The following is a 19714-nucleotide window of genomic DNA, read 5'->3' on the forward strand; positions in this document are numbered from 1 at the left end:
CTGGACGATATTGCCTTATACAGCCGCCACTGGGCAGAACACCTCCAACACCTCCAGGAGGTCCTGAACGCCCTCCGGCAGGCCGGGCTAACAATCAAGGCCAGCAAGTGCCAGATCGGCCAAGGGTCTGTGACCTACCTGGGGCACCATGTGGGAAGTGGCCTGGTGGCCCCCCTCCAACTCAAGATCGCCGCCATTCAGGCGTGGGAGCCCCTGGTGACACAAACAGAGGTCCGAGCCTTCCTGGGGCTCACCGGGTACTACCGGCGCTTCGTAAAAGACTATGGCAGCATTGTGGGGCCCCTCACAGAACTCACGTCCAAAAAGAACCCCCAGAAAGTCCACTGGACTCCCGAATGTCAGGCTGCCTTTGAGAAACTCAAGTCCGCCATGTGCACCGCCCCCGTGCTCCAAGCCCCCGACTACAGCCGGGAATTCATAGTGCAGACGGACGCCTCCGATCATGGCGTTGGGGCCGTCCTCTCCCAACTCAACACCGAGGGAGTTGATCAGCCAGTGGCCTTCATCAGCCGATGCCTGCTGGCCCGAGAGCAGCGATGGAGCACCTTAGAGCGAGAGGCCTTCGCCGTGGTGTGGGCCCTCAAGAAGCTCCGGCCCTATCTCTTCGGTACCCACTTCCGGGTGCAAACAGACCACCGGCCACTGCAATGGCTGATGCAGATGCGGGGAGAAAACCCGAAGCTGTTGCGTTGGTCCATCTCCCTGCAGGGGATGGACTTCACTGTGGAGCATCGCCCAGGCCAAGATCACACCAACGCAGACGGCCTGTCCCGCTTCTTCCGCCTCGGCGAGGAGATTACCCCAGAGGATGGGTGACTCTCCCTGCCTTCAGCTGGGGGGGGACGCATGTTGGACAGGCCTCGTGGCGTGCCCGACCCCTCCCCGCATGGCGGGTCGCGGACCCCTGCTACCCCTGTTCCCCAGACAAGAACAACCCCTGCAACCCGCCGGGTCAACCCACGGCTCTTCCCCGGCGGAACCTTGGCTCATGATCACAACAGTCACGGCTGGCCCGGGTCCCTTCCCGAACCACTGTCTCCGGCCCAGCCGCCATTTTGGACACTACACGACCAGGCCTCGTGGCCTCGGATCGACCTCGGCCTCGGGCCCAGCCAGGCCCCGACATCGAGGCACCACCATCCACCCAGGGGGTAGAGAGACCACTTGGCAGGTCAATGGGAGAAGAAGTGTCGATGGCTCCCCTCCGCCCGGTTTCGATCGCCCTCGGCCTCCCTGGGCGCTGGCTCCACCCCCCTGCTAGGTGTCTGGACGCCCTCATCCCGGACCTCCCGACCTCCAAGTGCGAGGGTCCGGACATCAAAGGGCGCCAGACCTATAACTGGGGCAGCTCCAGAGCAGGAAGGCAGTTGTATCCTGGAGTCGAGAGACACCGAGACAAACTCATCTTCAAGGCCTGCTGGCGCTGCCGCGGCCCATCCTCGTCGTGAACCATCTTCAAGGCCTGCTGGCGCTGCCGCGGCCCATCCTCGTCGTGAAACCATCTTCAAGGCCTGCTGGCGCTGCCGCGGCCCATCCTCGTCGTGAACCATCTTCAAGGCCTGCTGGCGCTGCCGCGGCCCATCCTCGTCGTGGACCATCTTGAAGGCCTGCTGGCGCTGCCGCGGCTCATCCTCGTCGTGAACCATCTTGAAGGCCTGCTGGCGCTGCCGCGGCTCATCCTCGTCGTGAACCATCTTGAAGGCCTGCTGGCGCTGCCGCGGCCCCGCCTTGCGAACCCTTCAGCTCGAGGATTGTGAGCTCCACCCCTGCTACTCCCGTACCGGACCGGTACTCAGACTGTCCCGCTACCCCTTTCCCCAAAGAGACTAGAATTGACGGGATCCTCGAATCCTGGCCCCCACTGTATCGTAAAGTTAACCTGCTTAAGAATACCTATAAAAGTATCTGTAACCTATCTTGGTGTGGTGTCCATCTGTGGGGGGGAAGTTACTCGTCCGTACGATTACAGGAGAGGGCCCTCGCCAGGAGGCCTCTCCCCCTTTCTCGGCCGACCCTCCGGGTCCCCGTCTAACACGGATTTAAGTTATATGTTGTATAAAATTCAAGTAAAGTGTATGGTCAAAACACATTCCTCACAGACTTTAAAGCTGACTTTGCTAATGGATTTTCTATTTCATACCTAGCTACAAATAATCTAAAACCCTTTTTAGTTTTGAATACATATTTTACTATACTATTTGGTTTAAAAGATTTTCTAACAGGTGTACATCTATATTACAGAGACGTTAAAGGCCATCTTAATTATGAACACCGAGTGTTCAACAGTGAAGAATTTCTCAAAACAAGAGCACCAGGGGATCAGCTATTTTACAAGAAGGTACATTTTTCTTCGTAGTACATTCATTTTATTTTTACAGTTTTAGAGAATTTAGCATGGCCCTAAGGGCATCTGAGTGTGGAACACAAATTTTTGCATACACATTAGGAGTATAATGAAATCACATGTTAAAGTTTAGTATATCAAATGTTTGGACATTGAGTACAATATACATGATCAAAAGAGCCATCTTTTATGGCATTTAGTAATCCGGATGTAGGGGATGGCAGCCACAGAGGAAGGAAATTTGAGAGGGTGGGAGTGAGAGAGAGAGGGTGGGAGTGAGAGAGAGGGTGGGAGTGAGAGAGAGGGTGGGAGTGAGAGAGAGGGTGGGAGTGAGAGAGAGGGTGGGAGTGAGAGAGAGGGTGGGAGTGAGAGAGAGGGAGAGAGGGTGGGAGTGAGAGAGAGGGAGAGAGGGTGGGAGTGAGAGAGAGGGAGAGAGGGTGGGAGTGAGAGAGAGGGAGAGAGGGTGGGAGTGAGAGAGAGGGAGAGAGGGTGGGAGTGAGAGAGAGAGAGGGTGGGAGAGAGAGAGAGGGTGGGAGTGAGAGAGAGAGAGAGGGTGGGAGTGAGAGAGAGGGAGAGAGGGTGGGAGTGAGAGAGAGGGAGAGAGGGTGGGAGTGAGAGAGAGGGAGAGAGGGTGGGAGTGAGAGAGAGGGAGAGAGGGTGGGAGTGAGAGAGAGGGAGAGAGGGTGGGAGTGAGAGAGAGGGAGAGAGGGTGGGAGTGAGAGAGAGGGAGAGAGGGTGGGAGTGAGAGAGAGAGAGGGTGGGAGAGAGAGAGAGGGTGGGAGTGAGAGAGAGAGAGAGGGTGGGAGTGAGAGAGAGAGAGGGTGGGAGAGAGAGAGAGAGGGTGGGAGTGAGAGAGAGAGAGGGTGGGAGTGAGTGAGAGAGAGGGTGGGAGTGAGTGAGAGAGAGGGTGGGAGTGAGTGAGTGAGAGAGAGGGTGGGAGTGAGTGAGTGAGAGAGAGGGTGGGAGTGAGTGAGTGAGAGAGAGGGTGGGAGTGAGTGAGAGAGAGGGTGGGAGTGAGTGAGAGAGAGGGTGGGAGTGGGAGTGGTAGTGTGAGTGTGGCGGTGTGTGAGAGTGTGTGAGAGTGTGTGAGAGTGTGTGAGAGTGTGTGAGAGTGTGTGAGAGTGTGTGAGTGTGTGTGAGAGTGTGTGAGTGTGTGAGAGTGTGTGAGAGTGTGTGAGAGAGAGAGAGTATGGGACTTTTGTAGAAAGTAGAGGCATCCTTAAAACAAATTTTCCTGGTTAATGAATTTCATCTAATCAACTTAATTTCAAGTTGTCAGTCTTCTGGGTCCCCTTTTGATCCTCTTACAGCAAAATATATGTGCAAACTTGTGCCTAGACTGGCCAAAGACCTCATTGTAGATTTCAATTATTCACTAACTACTAGCACATTGTAGGGCCATAGTGAAACACCTTCTGAAGAAACCTTTGCTTGTCACAGAGAACTACATAATTTTAGACCCACTGCCCTCTGCCTTTACCTCTCTAAATAGTTGGAAAAGTGGATTGTTCAGCTATTAACGGAATTTCAAGAAATATTAGTCCCCTTTCCAATTTCACTTTATCAGGGTTCGAGTATAGAGCCCCCTACAAAACTGGCCGTGATCTCTGCTTTGGACACGCGTTAGTGTTCCATGATCTTTCACACCATTGGACACAAAATCTTATTTTCTATACTGCCAGATTGTGTCATCAAAGGGACAGCTTTAGCCTGGTGAAAGACTTTCTGAGTAGTTGACAACAAATGATCATGATCTCCTCTCCCCTCTGCTCCCCCGACACATCTCAATAGAGATGACTTTATTGTGGCCTTTCTCAGGGGTCCAATATGTCCCACTTCCATTTAAACCTGTATACAAGACCTCTGGCCTGTATCACAATAGCTACAGATTCTACTGCACTGCACATGACCACATTCTACACTGCTCACATTTAAACCGTGGTTCAGGAGTTCTGTGGCCCCCGTCCACTTTTCCTGCTCCGGGCATTGTCTCCTCCACCATGGACATTTATGAGCAGTGTAGAGTGTAGCAGTGTAGAATGTTGCCTTGTGCAGGTCAGGAGAATCTGTATAGCTATTCTAGTGAGGAGGTTTGCGGAGAGGATATTTGCGCAAAATATTTTAGTTTGTAAATACTTCTGGGATGCTGCATCTACATATGGATAATGTTTACAAAGTTGCTTTTCATAGCACGTTGCTTTTCAAAGCACCAATGCTTTTTTTCTCTTTTTAACATCGTCTCTACTTGGTCATGTGCGTCAAACGACTTGAATTTGGTAGATAATTCTCAATATGAGTATTCCACGTTTTCCTTCATGAGTGCTTCCATCTTTTTCATAACAGCCTGAGCTGTGCCACAAGTAAAAACATTCTTAATAAAAACACAGTTAAATTAAGGTGGGACCTGAGCTGGAAATAAGTAATTGATTAAATGTAGGCAAATTTCTTTGCCTTCACTTTTTGGTGTGGCGTTTCTATAGTGATTGTTAGACGGGGACCCGGAGGGTCGGCCGAGCAAGGGGGAGAGGCCTCCTGGCGAGGGCCCTCTCCTTCAATCGTACGGACGAGCAACTTCCCCTCCCCAAAGATGGACACCACATAAAGATACGTTCTGTACACTTTTATCGGTATTCTTAGGCAGGTTAACTTGACGATACAGCAGGACCAGGATACGATGATCCCGTCAATTCTAGTCTCTTTGGGGAAGGGGGTAGCGGGACAGTCTCAGTACCGGTCCGGTACAGGGGTAGCGGGTGTGTAGCTCACAATCCTCGAGCTGGAGGGTTCGCAAGTAGGGGCCGCGGCCGTGCCAGCAGGCCTTCCAGATGGTCCACGAAGAGGATGAGCCGCAGCAGCGCCAGCAGGCCTTCAAAGATAGTTCACGATGAGGATGAGCCGCAGCAGCGCCAGCAGGCCTTCAAGATAGTTCACGATGAGGATGAGCCGCGCCAGCGCCAGCAGGCCTTCAAGATGGTTCACGAAGAGGATGACCCGCGGCAGCGCCAGCAGGCCTTCAAGATGGTTCACGAAGAGGATGATCCGCGGCAGCGCCAGCAGGCCTTCAAAGATTGTTCACTGTTAGACGGGGACCCGGAGGGTCGGCCGAGAAAGGGGGAGAGGCCTCCTGGCGAGGGCCCTCTCCTGTAATCGTACGGACGAGTAACTTCCCCCCCACAGATGGACACCACACCAAGATAGGTTACGGATACTTTTATAGGTATTCTTAAGCAGGTTAACTTGACGATACAGTGGGGACCAGGATTCGAGGATCCCGTCAATTCTAGTCTCTTTGGGGGAAAGGGGTAGCGGGACAGTCTGAGTACCGGTCCGGTACGGGAGTAGCAAGGGTGGAGCTCACAATCCTCGAGCTGGAGGGTTCACAAGGAGGGGCCGCGGAAGCGCCAGCAGGCCTTGAAGATGGTTCACGACGAGGATGGGCCGCGGCAGCGCCAGCAGGCCTTGAAGATGGTTCACGACGAGGATGGGCCGCGGCAGCGCCAGCAGGCCTTGAAGATGGTTCACAACGAGGATTGGCCGCGGCAGCGCCAGCAGGCCTTGAAGATGGTTCGCGACGAGGATGAGCCGCGGCAGCGCCAGCAGGCCTTCAAAGGTAGTTCACGAAGAGGAGCCGCGGCAGCGCCAGCAGGCCTCCAAGGATGAGTTTGTCTCGGTGTCTCTCGACTCCAGGATACAACTGCCTTCCTGCTCTGGAGCTGCCCCAGTTATAGGTCTGGCGCCCTTTGATGTCCGGACCTTCGCACTTGGAGGTCGGGAGGTCCGGGATGAGGTAGTCCAGACACCCAGCAGGGTGGTGGAGCCAGCGCCCAGGGAGGCCGAGGGCGATCGAAACCGGGCGGAGGGGAGCCATCGACACTTCTTCTCCCATTGACCTGCCAAGTGGTCTCTCTACCCCCTGGGTGGATGGTGGTGCCTCGATGTCGGGGTCTGGCTGGGCCCTAGGCCGAGGTCGACCCGAGGCCACGAGGTCTGGTCGTGTAGTGTCCAAAATGGCGGCTGGGCCGGAGACAGTGGTTCGGGAAGGGACCCGGGCCAGCCGTGACTGCTGTGATCATGAGCCAAGGTTCCGCCGGGGAAGAGCCGTTGGTTGACCCGGCGGGTTGCAGGGGTTGTTCTTGTCCTGGGAACAGGGGTAGCAGGGGTCCGCGACCCGCCATGCGAGGAGGGGTCGGGCACGCCACGAGGCCTGTCCAACATTCACGAAGAGGATGAGCCGCGGCAGCGCCAGCAGGCCTCCAAGGATGAGTTTGTCTCGGTGTCTCTGTACTCCAGGATACAACTACTTTCCTGCTCTGGAGCTGCCCCAGTTATAGGTCTGGCCCCCTTTGATGTCCGGACCCTCGCACTTGGAGGTCGGGAGGTCCGGGATGAGGGAGTCCAGACACCCAGCAGGGGGGTGGAGCCAGCGCCCAGGGAGGCTAGGGGCGATCGAAACCTTGCGGAGGGGAGCCATCGACACTCCTTCTTCCATTGACTCGCCAAGTGGTCTCTTTACCCCCTGGGTGGATGGTGGTGCCTTGATGTCGGGGCTTGGCTGGGCCTGAGGCTGAGGTCGACCCGTGGCCACGAGGCCTGGTTGTGGCGGGGCCAAGATGGCGGCTGGGCTGGGGACGGTGGTTCGGTTAGGGACCCGGGCCAGCCGAGAATGTTATGGTTATGAGCCGGTGTTCCGTCGGGGAAGAGCTGGGGGTTGACCCGGCGGGTTGCAGGTGTGGTTCTTGTCCGGGGAACAGGGGTAGCAGTGGTCTGCGACCCGACATGCGGGGAGGGGTCGGGCCTACCACGAGGCCTGTCCAACAGTGATGCAATACTTGCCTTGTTTTCATTCCTGTCCGTTATGATGAGAAGCAGATGTTATACAAATGTCTGTTATTTGGTATCCAAACATTACCTCCTTCCTTAATCCTTGTGAGTCATGTGATAAGGTTATTTAATAACGTTCTACGACTATTGAGACGTTCTACGACTATTCGGAAGAGGAGTAGTAAGGTGCGAGAGCGAAGCGGAGCAAGGTAGCAGCTGAGCTACGGAGCCGCAGGAGCTGCCGAGAAGCCGAGAGCCGAGAAAGCCGAAAAGCCGTAGTGGAGCGAAGGCGGGCATTGGTTTCAGCACGGGGGTTCGCCACCGCCCTCAATAACCAAAACCGGCAGGCGGCGTGCAGCGGGAGGAGTGCGAGCTTGGAATTCGGAGCTCGGAGCTTGGCGTTGGGAGAACGGCACTTGGAGGAGCACGGCAGAGAGCATAGGATCTGGGCGGCATTTCGTTTTAGGTGCCAAAAAGCCGAGAACCGATGTGCTGGTGGGTCCTCCAGGAGAGCAAGCAAGCGAGGTAAGCCACCCCATCGCATTGCCTCCCCCGTCTCCCCCCAGCCGCACTATCCCGCCTCACTAAACAGAAGCGCAGAAGCAGTCCTCTTCGAAAGCGCTGCCCGCCACTCAGAAGTATAGCAGCAACTCTTCCCGACACCATTGCTTGACCCCTCGATCACAGGGAAAACGTGAGCGAATGCGGAGGGGGCGGTGGCGACTAACGGGCTGTGAGCTGCGAGCAGCGAAAAGAGCTACAACAGGAACATTAACAACTGCTTAATAACAGCTTTTCCCTCACCCTAATCTAGCTCGTTAGCGCACCATCTAATTACATTAAACACACCGCGTTCTGCATTAACCATCCCACCCCTGCTAGGATGGATTCTTCTTAACTTTTGCTGCTTGACCCCAGGAGACTCCTTATCTTTGTGACCAGCGGCCGGGCTTGGCTCCGCCATAATCAGCGGAAATCGGCCGGGCTTGGCTCCTCCGGTCGAACTACATTGCCTAGCAGCCTCCAGGGGCAATTGACGCCAACATCCAGCGCGCCAGGCGGCGCATAAAGCTTCGACAGGGGCCGAGTTCCCCATATTCTTACTAACTTTTGCTGCTTGACCCCAGGAGACTCCTTATCTTTGTGACCAGCGGCCGGGCTTGGCTCCGCGATAATCAGCGGGAAATCGACCGGCCGGGCTTGGCTCTGCCGGTCGAACTACATTGCCCAGCAGCCTCCAGGGGCAATTGACGCCAGCATCCAGCGCACCAGGCGGCGCATAAAGCTTTGACAGGGGCAGAGTTCCCCATATGCTTACTAACTTTTGCTGCTTGACCCCAGGAGACTCCTTATCTTTGTGACCAGCTGCCGGGCTTGGCTCTGCCATAATCAGCGGGAAATCGACCGGCCGGGCTTGGCTCCGCCGGTCGAACTACATTGCCCAGCAGCCTCCAGGGGCAATTGACGCCAGCATCCAGCTCGCCAGGCGGCACATAAAGCTTCGACAGGTCCCTCGTTCCGCGAGGACGCGCGCGGGACGAAGCCCGGACAAAGGGCGGGCCCTCTTTGGCCCTCAGTGGCTGAAGTAGGCTGGGCTGGGCCTACTTATTTATAATATTTATTTGTATTGGTATTATTCTTTGCTTAGTGTTACATAATGCATATTGTCTTGTGACGATATAGACATTCTCCCTATGTGCAGGAATTCTCAGTGACTTTACCCCCAAACACTCATCTTCTTATCGTTTATTTGTTATTAACTACATTTATCGGGGTTTTTGGTCTTCCTTGCTCTTTACGCGTAAGGATGACGGCAAAAAAGTTACATTCGGGGAGATTATTGGGGGGTAGGTCTTGTATGAAGACAAGATCCAACCCTCTTAGAAACAAGGCTGCCAATAATTTGTTATTAAAAGGCCAATGCCAGCTGCTGCAATTGTGGAAAAAACCCAAGGATACCGATTTGTTAATAGATGAAAACACAGCATCTGCCATAGCTTCTTCATCTGCCACAGCCCCCATGGAGGGCAAGAAGGAGCCTCTTTTGATGAACAAAGAATACTCGGGCTCCCTGATATCTGAGGAACCTGGCCCAGTGCTTCCTGAAATGACTGGTGACATTAAGTGTGCTGCTTCTAGTCCTGAGGGTGGCCAACAAAATAATGGGTTTGGAAACCATAAAGTCCCTTTATCTAATGTTCCTATAGGAGGTTTACTGCCAAATGTGGACGGTAAGGGGGATCTCCATCTGTCGAGTATTGACATGGAACTATGTGGTCGATACTTAGCTGATGTTACCTCGAAATCTTCTGAAGCTATTAAGTCCCCGATCTGGGCTACTCCCTCTGGTCTTCAGCTTTATAGCAGTACTCCCTCCATAAAATCGCAAGACATTTCCTCTCACTTTAACATCTCTAAGAGCCCACTGCTTAATATATCCGGTATTGGCCCCATTGGTCCCCCAGGCTCTGATAAATCTGAAAAGCCGATTTCCGAATCCCTGATTGCATTGGAACATTTGTTGTCTTCTATTTTACTGTTATTGGGTAAATTTGTGGGAAGCTCTGATTGTATTTTGGAATCGGTCACACAGATACTAAATGTATTACTGTTAAAGCTCCCGGAAAAGGTCCCTGATTTAGTTACTAAGGTTGGATCACAGGGTCCCGAGTCGGGTAATGGCCATCTAGATGGAAATATTAACCCAGTCCAAAGTAAACTTGTGGCCATTTCTAAAAATGAGCTATCTTTAATACTCACACTCTCTACATCTAATTGTGTAAGAAATTCTGTCCTTGAAATTGAAGAAGAAAGTGTGGATGTTTCCGCCCCAAAATTGGAAAAAGCGCTATTCCCAATTTTTGTATCGGAAATTCAAGGGATAGGAGGGGAAGAAAAAGTAAAATCTGGAAAACATAGAAAGAACAAAGGAAAAAAGAGGAAACCTATTCGCAGATATAGGAAGAAAAGACAGAGACAAATAATCTTTGATAATTCTCAAGTTCCTGATATCAATGAACCTATCACTGAAGAGCCTGTGAATGGGTCCTTGAGTCAGGAAGCTGCTACTCACTCCTCTGATAATTTGAATCCCTCTGCATCAGGTCTCAAAATATTATCCAATTGTTCTATCTTACCTGTGGGAGCCCCCCATTAAATGTAGGAGGAATGTTGATCCCTATCCCCGTAGTAGAGATGGAAAAGTTAGTCCCTATGTCTTCTGTGGCTCTTAATCCCTCTGCTCCTGCTTTTCATGCCATAGGTGATGGCGTTGTATGGCCTCATCATTTTCCCATAAAAGTACCAGAAGTTTTTGTAGATACTTTAACTGTGGATTTTCTATAGTTACTTGATTTTGACCTGCCTTTAAATAGAGCACGGTTACTTAAATGTTTCAAAGACATAGAGAGTTTAAAGTTAATTCAATCTAACAATATTGATTTCGTCTCCTTATCTGGTACAGTTGCCGCGCCCTATGTTAGGGTGAAGTTTTATTCCAAACTTATAGCAAATCTTATTCTGCAACAGGCTGAGAATTTCCAGTGTAGGGGAATTGATGTATTACCTGTTCTGTCTTCCGGAAGAGATAGGCTCCCTCATAATAGACTTTCTCAGCAGGGCACTGGTTATGATGGCCCCCCTTCCTCTTTTGATGATTTAAAAGTATGGGTATCAAAAAGCACACGTTTGGTGACGCATGTAATGCCTGCCACGTTAATTCAGAACAACCTCCCAATAGAAGATAACCTGCGGTGGAATTGGCTGCCCGGCGCTTTGTCTAGTAAATCCTCAGACAACCCTAAACTTTTTCAACATCTTTAGCAGTAATTTTAAAGTTCTCTCTTGGAACGCTGCCGGGATAAATAATAGTCCCGAGAAATTACAGTATTTGTTCTCTTTGAACGCTAGTGTGATTTGCATCTAAGAGACTTGGTGTGTTAGTAGTTTGTGTGCTGGGAGAGATTATTTTGTCCTAGAGGCAGTGGCCTCTCCTTCAATGAAAGGGCATGCAAAAGGGGGAATTGCATGCCTACTGACTAATAAACTAAAATGGAACTTCTCCCATTATGTTGATCCAAGCAACCTCTTTCAGGCGGTGACCCTCAGTAGTTTACCCAGTATTGGAAATAATAAATCTCTGGTAATTATAAACACTTACATTCCCCCCGATGAATGTTTTAATACTATACTGAAGCAAGTCTTTTCATACATTAAACAGATTAAAGAGTTAGAACCTTCCCCATATGTGTTGTTAGTAGGTGATTTTAATTGCAAGGTTTCTAACTCCAGCTTAAAGCTATATAGAAACAAATTTAAAGAAGCCTTTCTTATTCCCCAATCCCTCTTTCCCAATAAAATTAAAACCAATAAGAGAGGTAAACTGTTGCTAGAAGAACTTTCAGCGGCGGAGGGGTTAATAGTGAATGGCAGACTTCCATCTGATGTTCCTGCTAAATATACTCATAGATCCTCTCAAAGCGAGTCAATTCTAGACTATGTAATCACTGACTACTGTATTTTTTCCTTGGTGAAGGATCTGACGGTCTCTCCAACACTATTTAGCGACCACAATGTGATTACTATAAGCCTCTCATTACAACCTCCTACTCCCGATTCATGGTCCCTTAATGGTGATGTAGTTCATTTTCATAAGGTATCTGGAAGATGCTTCTGGAATTTTAAAGCCAGAAAGGGCCTGGAGTGTATTCTAGGTAAAACAATACTAGAATTGAATAGTTGGCAGGGTTCCGAAATGATTCATTTTGAGAATTTTATGAAGGAGATCATCCTCGTTGCTAAAAGGTCTAGCCCCTCTGTAAGAAAGATTTATGTTCCTAGACCGCTTACCCTTTTAAATAAGGAAATAAATAAATTAGTGCGGGAGCAATTTTTGTGTAGATCTATTGAAATAAATAATAAAATATATCTGTTAAAAAGAAGGAGAAGCAGAATTAGGAAGAAACTTAAAAAAGAAAAAGAAGATTCACTTTAAATAAGTCTACGGGAGGCCGCAGTTCATGGGAAAGTTAGACAATTCTGGTCACTCATTGGTGAGGGGTGTGGAGCTGAAGTTGGTCCTCTCCCTATTCCCATTGCTGAATCGTCATGGGTCTCTTTTATTTCCAACTTGTATGCTGGGAATGGTGGAAGGGTAGAAGATAAGGGGATTATGATAGAAGATGAGTTTTCTATTGACTCTCCCTCGGAGAAAACCATTGAATTGGCCATTAAGGACATGCGTTCCTCTGGAGCAATGGGGCCTGATGAACTTCCCATATCGGTATTGAAGCAGGATCCTGTTTCATGGAGCAAGATTCTTTTTCCATTATTTCGATCTTGCTTCATTACTAAAACTGTGCCCTCTTCTTGGAAGGGGAGCATATTGGTTCCATTATTGAAGAAGGGCGAAAGGGACATTCCAATAAACTATCGCCAGATAGCCCTCCTTGATGCCATTGGAAAAGTATTTTCCAAATGTCTTCTATCATTGATGAGAACCAGATATTACCCCTTGAACAAACTGGCTTCCGTAAAGGGCATGGCACATTGGACAATCTTACTGCCCTTCAGGTTATCTCAGATAAATATATAAGAGTCCGCGGGGGAGGAGTGTATGCGGCTTTTATTGATTTCTCCACAGCATTAGACAAAGTCGACCGTCCCTTGCTGTGGAGAAAGCTATCGGACTTGGGTATGCCTCCCCCCTATTAGACTTGGTGCAATCTTTACACACGGACACTTGGTGCCAAGTGCTACAAGGTGGAGAAAGGAGTCTATCGCGGGTTATCCCCTCTATTAATGGATTAAAACAGGGTTGCCTCCTGGCCCCATAACTTTTCTCCCTGTATATCGCTGATCTTCCAGCTTCGCTTTCATCCTGTGTTGGCATAGCCCCGGTAGTAGGGGGTTCTTCTATTTCCTGCCTGCTATATGCAGACGATATCCTTATCCTAGATTTAACACCCAAGGGACTGGCTAATCGTCTGCAGGCCTTACATCTTTTTGCAGAGACCCACTTCATGAGGATAAATGCCACAAAAAGCAAGATTATGTGCATTACAGGAAAGAAAAAATCTAAATCTGAGAATTATGGTTGGTCTGTAGGTGGTCAGAAATTGGAGGTGGTTAAGACATACACCTTTCTAGGTAAAATAATCTCTGCCAACCTGAGCGAGAAGCCTCATATAGAGAATAACTCCCCTAAAGCTTTATCCCAAGGTAAGTCTGAGCGCCCTTTATTCCGCGACCGGGAGAAGACATTTCGCTTGTTTACTGGAGGTTTTTAGGGCAAAAATTCCATCTACCCTCTTGTATGGAATGGAATTGGTTGACCTAAAGCATTGGGTTTTTTTTACAGGCGGTAGAAGGAAGATTGTTAAGGTCTATAACTTCTCTCAACCCCGCTTGCTCTGTGGCCGCTTGTAGACTTGAATTCGGTCTTCGCAGCAGTTGGGCACAGGGCCTGTCAGCTCTAGTTCGATGGGTTGCTAGCCTGGCTAGAGGAGAAATGGGGTCTTTGAGATCCCTACTTAAGGGGGAATTGTTGGGCAGCTTAAAGGAATACTCCCAAATCGTTAAGAACTTTAGAAAAGCGCTGGCACTTCTTGATTTGGAAGAGAGTACCCTTTTCACTATCTCTCCCTCCCAGCTAAAATCTCGTTTGAAACAGGCTTCATGGGATTTTTGCTTCATGTCGGACAAGAAGTCCATGCAAGTAAAGAGGGGAGGCGATTTTCTTGTTAATACGTACTCAATGAAGCTTGCCCAACCCTATGTCGCTTGGGATTTACCACATGGTGTGCGGAGATTTTGGTTCCTCCTAAGGCAGGATTTGCTACCCCTAAACATTCTTTTGGCAAAATGGTACGGGTTCTCTCCTACATGTAATTTTTGCAATATGTCTATACAGGATCGTTCTCATGTTCTGTTTATACGTCCTGCATTGCGCCCACTTCGGTTGAAGTGGTTAAGATCTATTTGTTTGCAATTGAGTATACTTAATGTGAATTCTTTTTTACTGGCCCTATATACTCCCCCAAATGAAAAGTTTTGCTTCAATATTTTTAACTTTTTTAAAGGATTTTTAGCTATTTATTGAAATATGGAGGTTTGTGCCGTTGATTATCCTGTCTAGTGGAAAATGTTGTAGTTGTCATTTTTATTTCTGAGGATGTGTATTTGTATTTGTGTATTTTATTTTATGTGGACCTCTTCGGAGTGCCAAAACATAATAAAATGTAATTGAATTGAATTGAATAACCGTTGTTTTATTAAACTGTAGGCCCGGTAGTGGACAAAAACATGCTTGGGGGTTAGTGTATTTATTATTGATGTAACTGTTCATGGGTTTTTTTCTGGTCATGTTTGAATCATTTGAAAAATTAGCCAGAAAAAGATCCTCCTTTTTTGAAACAAGAGAATGCGGCAGGAAAAATCACTTGCAATATAGTAGAGTAATTTTTCCTAATTCATCTGGACCAGGTCACGTGAAGTAGGTCACCTTGTTTAGTTGCTTTTGTAATTGATGGTATTACAGACATGACATCTACAAAGAATCAAGTAATAGCTGTATTTGGAAGTAATAACAGTATGTGTGCTCTTGTCCTGTGTATTGTAGGTGTTGGAGACAGTAATGTTCCACTCATTTCTGAAAGCTCGCCTTAACAAAAGTATGGATGCTTTCACAAGGATGGAGCTAACTACAACCTCTGTAACTGACAGGTACCTTTGTTTTTCCAAATATTTTTATTAGGAAAACATTCAAAATTATTTTAAATGATTATAGTATGTTGTCTCATTCAGTTGAAGCGAAGTGTTGGCATTTAATGCATACATTCCAACTTTTGTCTCTGAAACTATTTACTCTCAGTCCCTACAATGCTAACATAGGGATTTAGAAATGGATTATGTACTTGGAGATGCGTTGTGTGTGGTTTTACCTTTGTGTTAAAGGAAATTGACAATTTTATTGTCTGAAATGCTTGTCACAGATCGGTCTTTTATATTATAAATTCGTATTTATGGATTTGTATAGCGCTACCGATACCTAGAAATGTGTTGTGGTGCTGATAACAGCAAACTTAAACACTTAACCATATCGGGTACATTTAAGAGACTAAAGCCATGTTTTTAAGTCTTTTCTTTGTTCAGTAAGAATTCTTTGATCTAACGGAGAGCATGAGAGAGGCTGTCAACTTTGACAGAAAATGCTCTGCTCACAGTAGGAACTCTGTTGAATTCGGGAAGAATGAGCAAGTTGTCGCCAGCGGCTCGTAACCAGCGCTTGAGATAGTACAGATTACCTTTCTAATGCGGGATATAAAGGTCAAATTGATGAATTGACTTGTGAACGATACAAAGGGGTTTGAACATAATCCTTTTAGGCAAGGGAAGCCAATGTAGTCAATTCAAGACTTCAAATGCTGATAAGTGACATGTAAGAGAAAAGCAAGTCTGACTGAGGTGGTTTGAATCCAATACTGGTGTTTGAGGAGATAGTCTGAGGATCCCATAAATTAAAAAAAATAATCCAGATACGCGTGGATGGGAAAGAAGGAAAACATGTTTACAATGTGCTCAACTGAGAAAACCAGAGGAAAGGCTATAGGAGCAGCATTACTCAGCAGAGCCAAAAGGCTGTCGAGAATGGATACAGGCGCCTGCTTGAGGAGCAACAGAGATCTCTGCTTTCTCTCTGTTGCACTTTAAGGACTTCCACTAAGCCCAGAGGTGATATCTCATATGCTGGTGTGGAAATTCTTAATCTGAAAAGGTGCAGGTGCCAATTGGTCCGCAGATCTGATCAACTGAATATCATATGCGTAATTTCATTAAGTTAACTCCATAGTTAGAGATCAACTCAGTCAGAGGTCGGAGGTACACATTAAATAAGGTTGGGCTCAGAGAAGAAACTTGGGGAACCTTTGACATCAGTTCTCCAGATAGGAATGTCACCATCTTAGAGCTCTGCCAACCTTAGGATCAAGATTTTGTGTGACCATTTTAAATGTGGCTGAACGAGAAAGTAATACAATGGCTCTCGTTTTCTGCCATTGCAATGTCGTCCACGAGAGACGGGGGCAGCGTTGCTACTGTGTGCAGGATCAAACCCTGATTGAACCGGTCAAGTAGATGGTAAAGCTCCAAAATATCACCTATTTTTTCAAAATCTTTACAGGGAAAGGACAGAATGCTGTAGGCTGGATTTAATCTGGTTCGATGGGTTGGCTGTTTTTTTTTATTTTTAAGATGGGGACCAGCATAGCTTTTTTCCACTCAGAGGGCACAGAGCCAGTACAGACAGAGTGATTGCACATAGCCTGTAAAGAGCAGTTAAAGAATATGCCATTTCTTCCCATGTGTTCTTAGGTACAGGATCCTCATAAGACGTTTTAGCTCGATTTATACCTATAATCTGCAGTTGGATAAAGAAAAGGATGTTGGCATCAACATTGATTTGGTGTTGCACGGTCGTTATGAAATTATTGTGCATCATGATAATCAAATTAGTCATTAGTTGTCAAAGTCTGCCTTCGGTTACTGAAAATAATGTAACCGTGTGTTGATCTACTTTCAGATTTGCAGAAATGTTCAATTCGTCTTCAAAGGAATCAAAATAAAGTTACTTTTTTCCTGATTGTGTTTTGCTAGGTAGAGCATGGCCAGCTTTGTTCTTACATTGGTTCTTGGTGCCTATAAAGATAAATATGTGTATCACTCAACTGACATAAATTCAGGGTGACGTAAGTATACACATTTAACAAGGTAGTGGTGTATATTTGCATGGCTATCTGATACTTCTGTAAAAGGCTTAGCCTGCTGTAGTTTGTTAAACACTGAAAGCAAGCATTATAATGTTTTTCCAAAAGCTTAATTTCAGATCGTTTTGTAGACCTTACTGATTTGAACTGTGAGCTTCTTGCATAGCGGGTAGAGCGATCCGTGGAGTTTGGGCAAATATCTGCTGTTGCAAAGCCTGCTGGTAAAATTGCATGTAAGATTACAGCAGGCATAGATTGATTCAATCTGCCACCCTCTGTCCCTCGGAATTTGTTGTTACACTTGAATAAGCTCTGAAGCGGATACACAAATGGATTCAAGGCTGAGGTATTGTTAACGTTAGCAAAACACAAGTAGCTAAACATAATAATAGGCCTAGTGGTGGTAATTTACTTATCAAAGGTTCTACAACAGTCTGAACCAAACTTTGAGCTGTTTGTCTCAAGATTTTGCCATTTCCTTTCTTTTTTAAATTCTTTTTTCATCTGACCATCCTATGCTGTCTTGTTTTTTTAAATTAGTGTTGGATCTGAAAGCCCAAGAAGAAGAATTGCAGAGAGAGCGGCGTTGACCAGATTCAGACCTGAGCACATGTTTAGTAAACGATTAGTAATCAGCATGCCTGATTTGCAAGTCCTGACAAATACAGATCCTCCCGCCAGGCACTATTCATTGCGAAAGCCAGAAACTGCAAATGGTAAGGATAGCAACACAAGCATTGTCTGTTTTTCATTTTAAACATTTTAAACATTAGCATTCATTTCACGCCTTATTTTGACTTCATTTACTTTCTATACATGATCAATTATTATGGTATCCCAGTGGCTTAAAGAAACCCCATGTCGATGATTGTGTAACTTAAAGATTACTGTTGCAAATGCTGGCAGGTTTGACAGCCTTTCGTTTTACAAGCTCAGTAAATTAATTGCCATGAAGGCCCTGATTCCGAGTGAAGTAGAGAGGTATGTGCAGTTTGTCTCAGTACAATTCATAATGTATCCCATGCAGTGTCAGATTTTTTGGGGGTTCATCATGCAGATTTCCTGTACTCTTTTGCCCTGTTAAATTCTAGTAGGTTTTACCTACACATGGACTAGGCAAATCATTTAATAGAAGTTTGTCTCCATCATGAAATCATCCTCGTATTCACATGCTTAAAGAGAATCCTGACAGCAAGGCTGGACCTCTCAAACAGTAACATTTATACTTTTCTCCCAAAAAATCCTTTTTTGAAATTTGGAAACCACAGAAATAGCAAAACAAAAGCAAACTCCTAAAAGGTGATTCTCTCTTTCATATTTGTTTCTAGGTGCGCAGAACTCACTTGGGTATTGAGAAATCTGACCATAAAGCAACATCACATCTGCTCTATTTTTACAGCTCCTCAGAGCATGTCTGAAGAAAATAGCTTGTCTTCACACACAGATTTAGCATTCGGGTGGAGTCCTGTTTACCGTCAAAAGAAGTTTATTAATGTATTTTAATATTTTCATTTTTTGTGAGGAAAACTGCTCGGATGTTTTATTACAAGAACCCTGTTTACTGGTTCTTGGGATGTGGCTTGAAAGCCCGGCAACATGGCAGCATCCTTCTGAACTCCAGACCTGGACTCCACCTTAGCTGAAATTGCCTGCTGCCAAATGTGAGTGATTGTACCTCCAGAAGGGGGTGGGGCTTTAAGTAGCATTATGGTCGGCAACAAGAGCTTAATTGTACCCTGTGGCTCTGGAATTCACACTACTTTAACTACACTGTGCTGGCCGCATCGCAGCCATGATGGGGCCAGTGACGTTCTCTTGAAGAGCACCCTGGAGCTGTGGCTATTTAACAGTGGCCGGTGTAGTCTCTCAGCCGCTCACTCAGCTGATTCTGGCAGCTCCCTCCTTCCCTGCAAGGTGTATGCTGTTCCTTGGTTCCACCTTTGCTGCTGCTCTGCCTGCCAGATCATAGACTCCATTACCCTGCTATGTGGACCTGACCAGATTTGATCCACATCCGCTGAGGTTTCTCCCGCAGCAGCAACAGCCTCATACGACCTATACCACTGGGTGGCTCCAGCTAAGACATATTGATACGGAACTTCTTGCATGTTATGGGCTCTGCACCTACTATTTGACTCACAACAAAGCCTTTTTGGCCCTTATCTAAAGTGTTAGTTCACTTCTCTGCCCTAATCTTATAATTAGTGATTCTATGCACCTTTGGGCCCATGCACATCCTATAATGTCTGCTCAGGAGCATACCACAAGGTAGTCGCTGGTTCCTATCATGCATTCCTTGCCGGAAATCACTTGCATGGAGCAGCGCTTTCTCTGATACGAGGAATCCTGACTTACTGGATGATTTACTCCTACCTACCTACCCCTGTCATCCATGTTCTAAGGATCTCAACACCATGCACACTTGTGCTGCTTTCCGGGGTGAAGGTGGCTGCATAGCTGAGCTTACAACTGCATGCACTGCTTTTCTCTCATATCACACTGGTGCCCAGCACATTTCATACAAAGATTGCATGCAGAGAGCAACAACACTGGAGCGATGCTTGCCCAACTGGCTGGACAGGAGAAATAACAGACTCCAGTGCCAGCGATACATGACCATATTGGCCCTGGTCAGTACACAGGTAGTTATCAATGGGGTATTCCAGACACGTCTGAATTAGACCTAAGCTGCGCAACGAGCGTGGCCTGGAAGGTCGGCGAGCGGAGTACCTAGTGAGGGAAGGTGTAGGAGGGGGAAATACTGCTA

General features: G+C 47.5%; 1 protein-coding gene across 1 annotated transcript in view; it reads left to right on the top strand.

Moving 5' to 3' along the window:
* The window catches only part of DENND3 (DENN domain containing 3), a 566116-nt gene that overhangs the window by 284082 nt on the left and 262320 nt on the right, over positions 1 to 19714 (top strand). The window contains exons 10-12 of the mRNA XM_086966276.1: positions 2263 to 2359; positions 14805 to 14908; positions 17488 to 17663. Of these exons, the coding sequence (XP_086822402.1) occupies positions 2263 to 2359; positions 14805 to 14908; positions 17488 to 17663 (377 nt within the window). The remainder of the gene's footprint in view (positions 1 to 2262; positions 2360 to 14804; positions 14909 to 17487; positions 17664 to 19714) is intronic.

Source organism: Lissotriton vulgaris, chromosome 4_1 (assembly GCF_964263255.1).
Source record: "Lissotriton vulgaris chromosome 4_1, aLisVul1.2, whole genome shotgun sequence".
Taxonomy (NCBI): Eukaryota; Metazoa; Chordata; class Amphibia; order Caudata; family Salamandridae; genus Lissotriton; species Lissotriton vulgaris.